The sequence below is a fragment of the Meriones unguiculatus genome, chromosome 8 (genome assembly GCF_030254825.1).
Source record: "Meriones unguiculatus strain TT.TT164.6M chromosome 8, Bangor_MerUng_6.1, whole genome shotgun sequence".
NCBI lineage: Eukaryota > Metazoa > Chordata > Mammalia > Rodentia > Muridae > Meriones > Meriones unguiculatus.
The window spans coordinates 75,422,228-75,434,811 of NC_083356.1; the positions used below are offsets into that span (position 1 = coordinate 75,422,228).

The 12,584-nt window shown below is 50.6% G+C and overlaps 1 protein-coding gene across 2 annotated transcripts in view; it reads right to left on the minus strand.

Moving 5' to 3' along the window:
- Lrsam1 (leucine rich repeat and sterile alpha motif containing 1) overlaps positions 1-12,584 on the minus strand; it is a 39,725-nt gene that overhangs the window by 24,018 nt on the left and 3,123 nt on the right. For both annotated transcript variants that reach the window (XM_060389954.1, XM_060389953.1), the window contains exons 4-11: positions 12,489-12,545; positions 11,603-11,647; positions 10,344-10,421; positions 8,658-8,726; positions 7,877-7,961; positions 6,999-7,120; positions 4,226-4,316; positions 1,074-1,204 (exon numbers count right to left, since the gene is read on the minus strand). In XM_060389954.1, the coding sequence (XP_060245937.1) occupies positions 1,074-1,204; positions 4,226-4,316; positions 6,999-7,120; positions 7,877-7,961; positions 8,658-8,726; positions 10,344-10,421; positions 11,603-11,647; positions 12,489-12,545 (678 nt within the window). The remainder of the gene's footprint in view (positions 1-1,073; positions 1,205-4,225; positions 4,317-6,998; positions 7,121-7,876; positions 7,962-8,657; positions 8,727-10,343; positions 10,422-11,602; positions 11,648-12,488; positions 12,546-12,584) is intronic.

A 12,584-nucleotide genomic window follows, 5' to 3' on the forward strand; every position in this document is an offset into this window, starting at 1 on the left:
TGCACCAGATGACCGTGGCTAACTTTGCTGAGCCTCCTCCTCCTCCTGAGCCTGTGCCATGCTGGCCCACAGCTGGGGACTTCAGAAAAGCCTTCGTGCCACTGGTGCTGACCTGTGCGCCTCTTTCCCTAGACCTGAGCCATGGGGCTGTCCTGACCAGTGAGTGGCATGTGGTCAGGAAGTATTGGGGACACAAAGAACAATGCAGACATGCTCCTATGTGCCTGGAAGCTCCAACAAGCAAGGGGGGGGGATGGATTGTGACCAAAGTATTTACACACAATCCTTTATTCAATTCAGCTCTGGTGAGTGCTTGCAGGGCAATGGGAATGACACCAGAGCCCAGAGCGTCTAGGCTGGTGACGCTCACAGGACACAATGTCTAACCTGAGAACCAGGCTAGAGAGATGGCTCAGTAGGTTGGGGTTATGCCACCAAGCCTGATGACCCAAGTCCGATCCCTAGGACCTGCAGGTGGTAGGAAAGGATGGACTCCTGAGAGTCCTCTGATCTTCATGTGCATTCTTTCTTCTTCACAAAAATAAACGCAGTAAAAGTTTTAAAAATGAATTGAGAGGCTGGAGAGCTGGCTCAGCAGCAGTGAAGTGCTTCATACAAGCATGGCAGTCTGTGGTCAACCAGAACCCACGAAAGAGCAGAGGAGACTCCTACAAAGTCATGCTCAGGCCCCAACATGTGTGCCAGGGTACACACACACACACACACACACACACACACACACACAACTTTTTAAAGTTCAAGGCCATCCTTGGATAAATATTAAAAATAAAAAATAAGTACAATAAAGTATGAAAATTGAGGAATGAGTGGGGAAGAGGTCCAGGTGGAATGGCTTGCCCCATTGTGCTGTGGGAAACGGACACGGTCTGTTCAGGGAATAGAGACACCTGGACAGCTGATGGGTGGTAAGCTGGTGGCCTAGGACAGCTGAGTGTGTGGGTGTGAAAGGAGGAATCTGTGGGTACAGCTCTGAACACCCTTTATGCCAGCAGCCCTCCAAATCTGCGCAGGCACACCCATGCAGGCACACCCCTGCTGGCAGCTCACCTTACCTGCCATTCGGCGTCCTCCCTGGAGAACCTGCTCATGGGTCCATCGGGGCTGTCCTGGCAGTTCTCGGCTCCGTCCTGCTCCAGGACTGGCAGTAGGTACTGAGAAGGTGGGTAGTACTCCAGGCCCGACTCTGTGTGGGACGGGGCACTGGCTGACCAGGAGCACCCAGCTGCTTGCTCCTGCCATCCCTGCTCTCCTCCACTGCAGCCGCCTCACTGGCTCAGTCTACTCTCATCTCCCTAAGCTGGGCCTCCCTGCTGTCTAATAATTATTGCTTGATATCCAGGCTGGCGACATAGGCTTGTAATCTCAGCTACTCAGAAACTGGAACCACTGCAAGTTCTAAGCCTCCCAGGGCTACAGAACAAGTTCAAGGCCAGCCTGAGTAATGAAGCAAGACTCTGTCTCAAAATGAAAAGCAGAAAAAGGGCTGGGATGAACGGTAGAGCCCTTGCATGTGAGGGCCCAAGTTCAATTCCCTAGGGAGGGAAATGTATGTGTCATATGTACTTGAGCTCTGTAGCCAGCATATGCATATTTACTGCTTTATTTTTATGTCTATCATTTACACAAACATTAAGAGAATCTTAAAACAGTACTTCGGTACTGAGAGTCTCAGTACGTGGCCCAGGCTGGCCTCAAATCCACAATCTTCCTGCTTCTGTTTCCCCAAATTTGTAAGCATTATAGGTGAATAATACTCTACCCAGAAAAAAAATTTTTTTTCCTTTATTTTAGCAGCTGGGAACTGAAGCCAGAGCCTCAGGTATACTAGACAATAGTCCTGCCACAGCCCAAAGAAAGCTAAAGGCGAACACACGCCTACAAGCAGGGGCAGTGCTGGCTTGGAACGCATAGGCGTCCTTGCCCTGTGCCTGGCTTCTCTCCCTCTACTCTTCGGCAGAGACTCTTCCAGCTTGTAGCATGTAGTTTGTCCTTTCCAGTGCTGTGAGCTGTTCACAGGTGAGTATGAGACAGTTCATTCACTCTCCTACTGGTGGGCACTGCTATTGCCAACAGTGAGACTGTGAGCATCTGTAAGCAACATGGCTGCTCTTTCTGTTGGGCAAACACCTGGTCAGGGAACTGAGTTGAAGACTTGAATGTTTAGCTTAAACAGATAGTGACAACACAGAGAGGGACGGGGAGGGGGCAGAGGAGGGAGAGGGAGGAGGAGAGAGAGACATAGCTCAGGCTAACCTTGAACTTCTATGTAACCTAGGCTGATTCGGACTGACTCTGATCTCCCTGTCTTACCTTTCCAAGTATTCATTCCTATACCCAGCTATAATTTCTTATTTATTTATTTGGAGACCAGATCTCAAATGACTCAGGCTGGCCTTCAACTGCGCCATATGCCTGCTTCTACTTCTGGAATGCTAGGATTATCGGTCTGTGCTACCCTGCACACTATGTGATCCTGGGGCTTGAACTTAGGGCTTCATGTCCAGCAGAGACACAGTAGCTGAGCTACTTCTCCAGCCTCCAGAGACAGCGTCTGTCAGATGTCATAGCCTGACCTTGGACCGGAGATCATTTTGCCTTGGTTTTTGAGACAGGGTTTCTCTGTGTAGCCTTGGCTGTCCTGGAACTCTATGTAGACCAGGCTGGCCCAGATCACAGAGATCCACCTGCCTCTGTCTCCAGAGTGCTGGGATTAAAGCTGTGCACCACCACTACCCTGTGTAAGCAGCATTCTTAACTACTGAGCCATTTCTGCAGGCCCCAGGGGAATATGCTTTTGAAGGGTACGCATGTGGGGGGGGGCTACGAATGTGGAGGCCAGAAGACAATCTGTGCGGGCCCAGGGCTTTGTCTGCTGGGCCTGCTTGCCTCTTCCTGTCGGGTATCCGCATCTCCCATCCTGCCTGTGTCTCTCTGCTTTCTGAGCACAGGTAAACAGCTCTGCTCCAGCCCAGCTCACCACAGCCCAGAAACAATGGAGCCAGCTGATCACAGAGCCAAGTCTTCCTCTCAGTTATTTTTTCAGGCACACTGTCATAATGACAAATGACTAAACCAGAGGTCACACCACAATCCCTGCACTCAGGAGGCGGAGGCAGGTGGATCTCTGTGATCTAGGCCAGCCTGGCTGACAAAGAGAGTTCTGAGTTCAAGGCTAGCACAGTAAGCTGGTACAATAACAATACAACTGAAGGCAAATAAAAAGAAAATAAAGAAAAGAAAATCCTGTTGGATTGATGCACACTGCAAAGACTGATGGTTGAACTTGTTTAAAGACAAGTCTGATTTAGTTAACTAATGCTGGTCAGCCTTACTGTTGGTGCTGTCTGTCTCCTATTTAGGAAGGAATCAGGTTTGGGTCTTTCCTCAGAGGATGGAATCCAGGGCCTTGTATACCAGGCAAGCGTTCTTCGCTCTATGTTTGACCTGTAGCTCCAGGCCAGTGGATCTGCGACCTTTTGCACAGTGATCATCTTTCCCTCTGCTTTGCACACATCATGAATAATTTAGATGACCAGAGGCTCCACTCTGGGAGCGTCACAGTTGACGGGAGCCATAGCTGACAACAGCTAATGCTACTCCCTCCTGGTGCCAAGACCAATGGGGGTTGGTTTTAGTCCTCAGTGCTGCTTACCCTTGCTCTTCCTCCAAGCCCGGGGCCACTGGGGTGTCCTGAGGTGGCCCCAGGGACCTGCCTAGCTTGTTGTCCTCCATTCTCTCTTGCCTCCTCCTTTACTATGTGATCTTTGTGAAACCAGATCTCCTGGCTTCATGCCCCTGACCCTTTATTTTTTCCTTCTTGGCCTCCCGCACTCCAACTACACTGGCCTTCTCTGCATCATGCCTCAGGCTCCCCTTCCTTCCTCTAGGCCCTTTAAAACACCTCTTCTGCTAAACACAGTCTCTTTTCCAGGTCCTACCTGCCCCTCAGCTGTCAGACACGCTGCTTTCTCAGACAGGCCTTCCCCAGCCCTAACCTAATCCAGACATTGGACCCTACTCTTTCACAGATCAGCCTGGGAGCTCCCTTCCCTGTGATCCTTCACTGTGCCTGTTTCCCTTACTGGGCCCCGCCCTCCAGCCAGGCAGCCTATACCAGCCGGCCTCTGCGGTCCCCAGCCTGGTGGCAGGGGATGGCCACGGGGGGGGGGGGGGGGTGTGTGTGGTGGTGGTGGCCTGCTTTTACCTTTGCAAAGGAACTGCTGTACGGCCGCAGTGCCGGCGCCACACACCTCTGGTGGGGGATAGACCATGGACAAGGCGTCGAGGCTCAGCGTCTGTGGACACAGGGAACCCCTTCTTTACTGGGTACACCACTTCACCGCTCAGCACAGTTGAAAGTCACCTGACTTCGTTATGAAGTTGGGTGCTTAGTGTCTCTTCTACCTACCAGGGGTCCCCAGGGTACCCGGGCCATATCTGAAGAGCAGTAATCCCACCTGCGTGACACTAGCCACCGTGAGTGAAGCGTGGACTCCGGGCCGCACTGCCTGGTATAGTGGCTGCAAATCACATGTGGCCATTTGCACTTCTTGAGTTGTGTGCTCGTGCATGTGCGTATGTGTGGGGGGTAACCCTGAGTGTTGTTCACTGGGAAACGTCCACTTTGCCCTCCAGTTTCGGCCTGGCACTTGTATAAGTTGGCTAGGTTAGGTAGCTAGTGAGGCCCGGGGGACCCACTTGTCTCTGCCCGACCAAGACTGGGATTGCAGGGCCCTGGCTTTTATAACCCTGGCTCTAGGGACTGAGTTCAGGTCCTCCAACCACTTTTCCCACTGAGTCATTACCCCAGCCCCATTTTTTTTCTTTTTCTTGAGACAAGATCTTGTTATGTGCTCCAAGCTGCACTAGAACTTGTGATCCTCCTGCCTCTGCCTCCTAAGTGTCATGATTACAGGTGTGCACTGTCACAAGCAGACTTCACTTCAGTTTTAATTAGTTAGGGTCACCGTGGCTATATGAACCCCATGTTGGCTTGGTAGCTACCAGCTCTTAGGCATCAGTACAGATGACAGCATTTCTATTTCCTATGGGGAGAGTAGCCATGGATTCTGTCTCTTGAGAGACACTTAGCCTGGCTTTAAACCCCAACACAGTCTGAAAAGAGGTCCTACACAGGTCACTTCGGTGTGCTGGGCTGTAACTTTCTGAGTGTCACACAGGCACAGTATCCCTGACTTGATGGGATGTATGGAAGGTTAAGGGGACAGCATGTGAATGAGATGGCACACAAGATGGCCTTGTTAACAATGCCTGTGTTCTCACCCTGAGAAAAGGTCTGCCCCAGGGGCCAAGAAGCTCCCAACGGGTTTTGTTTTGTTTTTTTTTTTTTTTTAAAGGAATGGCTGGGAAGTGAGTCCCATGTGAGCTTCTGTTGCAGGGCTGGGGCTCAAGCATGCCTGGCAAGCGCTCCACCACTGAGCCACACCCTCGAGTCCCAAGGGCTCTTAGTATCTCAGATCAGCTTCAGGAAGAGCTCTGAGTTCTGCTCACGCATCTGTAACTGCAAAGCACATGCGACCATTTACTTATGAGTTAATAAAGAGTCAGTAGCACCAGTTAGCTGTTCAGTCACACCAGGCACATTTCAAATGCTCAGGAGCTGTACATGGCTAGCAGCCACTGAAATGGGCTACTCAGTCAGTAGAAACTCTCATTGCCATGGAACGTTCTCCTAGGAGGCACAGGAAAGTGTTGACTGAACACATTATACTTCACCGCCTTGTGACAGGCAACTGTCACAGACACTGTCTCTGTTCACCTGTCACCTCCACGGACACTGGTGCTCTGCAGTCTGGCCTGACAGAGGTGATTCACCTCTGGGGGAGTCTGGGATGCTCAGCCAGGCTGTTACCACTGTGACAGGTAAGTCTCCATTCCACATACTAAGCTTTACAAAGGTGACAACCTGAAGGGCTGTTCCAGAGGGCATGACGTCCAGTCCCATCTATGACCAGGTTGTGTGGCCTTTAAGAAGTTCAATAAACTGTGCCTTGGTTTCTTCATTGGAGAAGTCTAAAATGCCTCACAGGGGTTCTGGGAGGTGGCTCAGCTGGTAGTGTGCTTGCCTAGCACACTGCCTTGACACCCTGGGTTTGATCCCTGGCACCACACCAACTGGGTATATTTGTGCACATCTGTAATCTCAGCACTCTGGAGATGGAGGTAGGAGGATAGAAAGTTCAAGGCTAGCCACAGATACACAGTAAATTCAAGGCCAGCCTGGACTACATGAGACTTTGTTTCACCAAACACACAAATGTGCTAGAAGAGCAACAGGCCTCCCTGTCATGAGTGAGAGCCTACTGTCCCTGAGTGGGCTACCTGGTGCTGGCGTCTGTGGTGGGCTGAGCTGTGTCCCTGCTTCACACACTGACGTCCTAACCCTGCACTTCAGAGTGTCACTACATTTAGAGCCAGGCTGGACCCTCACTGGATCCAACTGTGTCCTTTAAGAAACAGGAGATTTGACATGGACATGCAGTGACAGAGGATGGACACAGGCCACCTGCAGAAGAACCTCAAAAGGAACCAACCTTGTCAACACTTGGATTTCGGATTCTCATCCAGGTTGTGAGGACATACTTTTGTGTGTCTGGTATGGGGAGCTTCGCTGTGTCACCCTGAGATAACAATACAGAGTCTTGGGGCACACTCACCCTGAGCTCTGAGGACACGCAGTTTCTACCCTGCCACACTGAGACCAGATCCCATTCCTCTTCAAAGTTTGGCTCCAAGGCCATAGAGTGGGAACCGTCTGGATTCATCTGCTCTCCTTCACTTTGCACTTATGCCCTCCCACCTCCATGACTGAAGCAGTTCCACCGTGACAAGCATTCGCACATTGGTCTCTCTGAGAGCTCCTGAGGACCACACGAGTCTCTGGAACCTGGCAGCCTGGGTCGAGGCTCTCAGAGGACTGCTCCGGTGAGCAGCACTGGGGAGAAAGCCCCCCTTACCTCCAGGGTCCTCACGTGCGCCAACATCTGGGGCAGCCTCTGAATCTCATTTTCACTGATGTCGAGGGTACGCAGGCTTCGCAGCTCCCCCAGGGTGTCAGGAAGCTCCTTCAGCTTGTTGTCTGCAGAGACCCAGATGGCAGACTCAGTGCTCCAGAGCCTGCCGCCACCTCCTGCTACCCAGAAGACGCGGGCAGGCTCTGCCACTTCCTGAAGAAGTCAGGACGCCTGGCCGTCCCTTCCCGTGCCTTTTCTCTTTAATGCACCACCACTGTTTCCCCATCCATCACATGACGAGCTGGCGCTCTGTGTAAACAGTCTAGGGGCAGCAAGAGTAGATGAAGAGCTTGGCCACAGTGAGGCGAGTCCTCTTTGGAAGATGGTTACCCTGGCATCTTGGCTACTCACTACCTCACTGGGGGTCGGGTGGGGGTCCTGAGCAGGCCACACCTCTGAGCCTCATCTTCCTCATGTTAACTGGGCAAACCTCATCCTATGCCTGTGTCATGGACTTTTCAGGCCAGCCACATTCACGGGGCCAGCACTATTCAGAGCGTCTCGAGCCACTCAGAGCCACTGTAGCGTGGGCACCTCTTTCTGTCTTGCCTATCAGTACTTCCCATCACTGAGCTTCCCTGTCACTATGGCCTGTCTTTTGCCCCACAAGCCTCTGATTCTGAGGGGTCATGGAATTCTTTAGACACACCGTCTCAGGTTGCCATGGGACAAACTGATCTAGTAGGAAGTCAATCTAGTTGACAGCATCACCGTCATACTCAGTGGCTCCCAGGGAGAGCACCCTGTGGATGCTGGAAGGACAGGGCTGGCCTGATCCTGGACTCCCTGAGGATGACATAAACAGGGCTTGTGTCACCCACCTTTCACATTAAGGGTCTGGAGCTGAAGCAGGTTCCCAATAGAGCGTGGCAGATGCATCAGTTGATTCCTTTCCACATTCAATACCTAAGAAAGGAAACAATGATGAGGAGGCCACAGGACGACAGTGGCTATCTGCACGCTCAACCCTGCATCATCGAGGCATGGAATATACCTGCCCTTATTTCTTCCTGTAGCCCCAAGAGGGAGGTATAAGTTGTTGTGATCCCATTAAAGAGATGAGAAAACTTGAAGCTTATAGAGGTTAAGTCATGTGTCCAAACCATTGGACACACTCCTATTTGAGGCTTCAACATCTATGCTAATGAAGAATGCCCAGGAATAGCATGAACAAATGTGGAGGGAGAAAGGTTGTCAAGGACTCAGAGAGGCAGTGAGGGTTAAAATATGGTTATCTACTGCTCAGCAACAGGGAGGTATAGCACTCAGACAGTGTAGGAGCAGCTACAGACAAAGCATCAAGGAGCCAGGAAAGCACAGAATTTGTCCTTTTAAAAATTATATATGAAAATTCATCTTTATTTTATGTGTATAAGCACACTGCCCACATGTATGTAAGTGTACCACTGGGGGTTTATTTTTGGAGGGAAGTTAAAGCTATAAATCCATAAAATACCACAAGCGCATGCCGAGTCCTGGGAAGGAGACCCTCAGAGCCAGGCTGCACTGGTGAAGGACGCACTGATGCCGAGAGCAGCCTGGCCCACCAGCGACAGCACATCAGAACCTCCCAGCATCATCAAGTCTGTCCTACAGCCTTACCTGCAGGGCTGTCAGCTGCCCCATGTCATCAGGAAGGGCTGTCAGCTGGTTGTCATGGAGATCCAGAACCTACCGAACAGATGTGTCCATCAGGCCCCAGAATCCTAGACCCCAGAGGAGTGGGAGGTGACAAGGCCACCTCCTACCCTGGTAACAACAGGGCGACCCTTCCTTCAGCCTGTTTAGCATCCCACCTCATGTTCTTTTATTTGTTTACTTTGTTTTGTTTGTTTGTTTGTTTTTGAGACTGGCCTATGTAGCCTTGGCTGACCTGGAACTCACTATGTGAACCAGTCTGGCCTCAAGCTCAGAGATCCACCTGCCTCTGAGTACTGGGATTAAAGGTATGTGCCACCATGCCCAGCTCGCTGTCTTGCTCTCTCGCTCTACCTTTCTCTTTTGAGAGGAGTCTCACTTGCGGTCCTGGCTGGCGTTGAACTTACAGATCTGCCTGCCTCTGCGGGGACTAAAGGCATGTGCCAGCACCCAGCTCCAACAGCTTGCCATGGCATCTTCACCGGCGCTCAGGATTGCAGATCTATGCTACCATGACTGGCTTAAGCGCTCTCTTGTCATTAAACATAAGAATTATCCATGGACTGGGATGTGACTCAGTGGCAGAGCCTGTAACCAGCATGGGGCAGGCCTGGGCATATTGATTCACACACACACACAAACATAAAGAAAAGAACAAAAAGCCATGGAGTGGGGTTAGAGAGCTAATCTTGCAGAGGACCTAAGTTTGGTTCCCTGTACCCACACTGGACAACTCATAATAGCCTATAATTCCAACTCCAGGGGACCCCTCTTCTGGTGAGCTTAGGCATCCCGTGCCTAAGCACATAATACATGAAGGCAAACAATCATACATATAAAATATAAATAAATAAATAAATAAATAAATCTCAGACTGGAGAGATGACTCAGAGGTTAAGAGTACTGGCTATTCTTCCAGAGGTCCTGAGTTCAATTCCAGAAACCATATGGTGACTCACAACCATCAATAATGAAATCTGGCGCCCTCTTCTGGTGAGCAAGCAAAACATCGTATGACTAATCAATCTTTGAAAAACAAATCTCTTAAAAGCACTGAGTGCTGGGTGTGGTGGCACATGCTTTCAATTCCAGGATTCAGGAGATAGATCTCTGTGAGTCTGAGGCAAGACTAAACTACATAGCCAGTTCTAGGCCAGCCAGGACTGCATAGTGAGACCACATCTGAAAACAAAAGAATCACTACGGAGCAAAGGCTAGCCACAGCCACACCTGTCAGAGCTAAGGATGGAAAGCTGGAGGAGAGTGTGCGTGCTTCTAGTCTTCACTCTTAGGAGACTGACGCTCCAACCGTATTATGATTCTACCATGTCTAGGAGGGGTCCACGGTTAGGACAGAGCCCACCTAGGTCACTGTATCAAACGCAATGACTCTCTGGATGCCCCTCTCGTTCCCTCTTGTTCGGACCATCACGTCCATCCATTGTGCTGACTCGGCCTAGAAACCTCAGAGGGCAGGCGCTCCGGCTGGTCTCTTTACCAACAACACACAGGAGTGCTGAGAAAACCACATTGCCCAAACACTACCCAGACCGTACTGTGAGGACCATCTAGTGTAAATATTAACAGAGAACACTCATGAAGGGTGTGGGAGCACCACCGAGGCCCTAATGCCTAGAGAGGCCCCAGTACCTTGATGGTGGCAAGGCTCGAGAGGTTGCAGGATTTGGGCAGCAGGGAGGTGAGATGGTTTGTATGCACGATCAATACCTGTGAGGCAAAGATGAGAGAGTCAGGTTGCAGAGGAACAGCACACAGGGAGGCTAAGGGCAAGCTCGGCACAGGGCGGCCGCGCTGTGCTTCTTGAATGTTTGCTAAAGCAGACCCACACTGCGGGGAGGCTGTCAGAACCATGGGCACTTCTGAACCTGACTCAGATGGCTGAAGTTCCCAGGTGAAAGAATCTGGGGGTCTAATTATGCCTCCTGTTCTGAGAAGGGATCAGTTATCATGAGCGCAGCCTTTCCTGGAGCTAATGTTTCATGGAAAATAAGAGTAATAAAGTGCAGTTCTTCAAGGGCAGCCATGATAATAAGCTAACTGGTTGAACAGTGTTTAGCCCAGGCTGTCTGTCACGTGGTTTATTACTCAGCCTGTGTCAACCAAGGCTATTTCTGTTAGACATTAACTCCTGCTCTGATGTTTTACAAGTAAGAATTTCACTTCACTATTGGCAGGGAACACATTTTACCTTTCTGTGTCCAGATCTGGAGGTGTGCACGCACCCACCCGTACGCACAGCCTAGAACGACCTTCTGAAAATGCTTTCATCCCCTTCTAATTCTGAGGGACTGCCAAAATGCAGTCAGTTAAGACACTGGGGGTGGGGAAGATAACTGTGTGACAGGCAGACTCCTCTATCACTCATTTAAATCACGTAACACCAGGACACAGCTATGTCTTCTTCACTTCACAGATGAAGAAAGGGGCTGTGGCCTAGAGATGGCTGAGTGATTAACAGCACTAACTGTTCCTCCAGAGGACCCAGGGGTTTGGTTCCCAGCGTCAGCATGGTGGCTCAGAACCATGTAGAACTGGAGTTCCAGAGATTTTGATGGGCTCTGGCCTCTCCAGGTACCACACAGGCATGTGGTACAGACAGACGGGTAAGCAGAATACTCATACATACAAAGTTCTAAGTTAATAAAAGAAAAACACAGAGCTGTGAACAGGTAAGGAGGCTAAGTCACAAAGCTGGTGAGAGGCTGGCGCAGCCCAGAGTGTCCAACCTCGGAGTCTGCTTTCCTAACTGTGACAACCTATACTGCCGGCCAGAAGGTGAGGGCAGAGAGAAGAAAGGTGGCCGCGTAGACGATGGCTCCTCTAAGTTCCAGTGGTTTCCCCCAAGCAGATACTCAGTAGGTGATTCTCTGAGCCCTGACCCTGCTCACCTTTTTCTGTAGAACTTTGCATGTTGCAAAAGCCCCAAATGGGATCTAAGAAATGAAAAAGAAGAGTCAGTACTGCCTCGCCTGCCAGTGTCTTGCCTGCTCTCTTAGTGGTAGCTCTGGTGTCGGGAAGTGTGGCAGGTGACCCGGGACAGGAAACCTCTGACCTGGAGAACAGTGCTCAGCTAGGAGAGGGCTGGGAAAGAATGGGGCTGGGGGTGTTGTCGGTCCTCCTCCAATCAGATGGCAGGATATACTCTGTGGTGTCAGGAACCTTCCGGGGGTAGAGAACCAGCTCCTCCAGCACCTCAGGAATCTACAGATGTGCTCCCCTTCCTCCCACAGTGCTAGGGACTGAACCCGGGGCATCGTGCATGTTGACAAACTCCACCACTGAGTCTGACTCCCAGTTTTACTACGTAGCCCAGGCTGACCTCAAACTCATGATCCTCCCTACTTCTGCCTTCCAAATGGATGCTGGGAGTAAAGGTGCACTCTGCTACCCTGGCTCATTTTCTAAGTAGGCCCTGACTTCTGGAGAACATGCTGAGGACAAAAGATCACCTCAATTCTTTTGGACAAGAATGAAATAAAAGGAACATCTCTTGATGAGGGCTTCTACGTGCACACACTCGAGAGGCTGATCCTGAGTGTCTTACTCCCTACCTTAGGTTTCTGAGACAGACTCTCACTGAACTTAGAGCTCACTGATTCAGCTAGGACGATTGGCCAGCAAGCCCCAGGGGACGCATGCTTACAGGGCAAGTATTTAACTTGGAGCCATCTGCCCATCTTTACTTCTGCCATTTTGATAGTCGCAGCCCACATCTGTTTATCCCAAGGACACAGGGCCCAATTACTTCACAGCCTTTAAACGTCCCCAGATTACCTCAGTGAGTTCACATTTAGAGATGTCAAGAATGTCATCTGCCCCGGCTTCTTTTGCCTAAGGAGAAAAAAAAAAGTTTATGAATTAAGTGTTTTT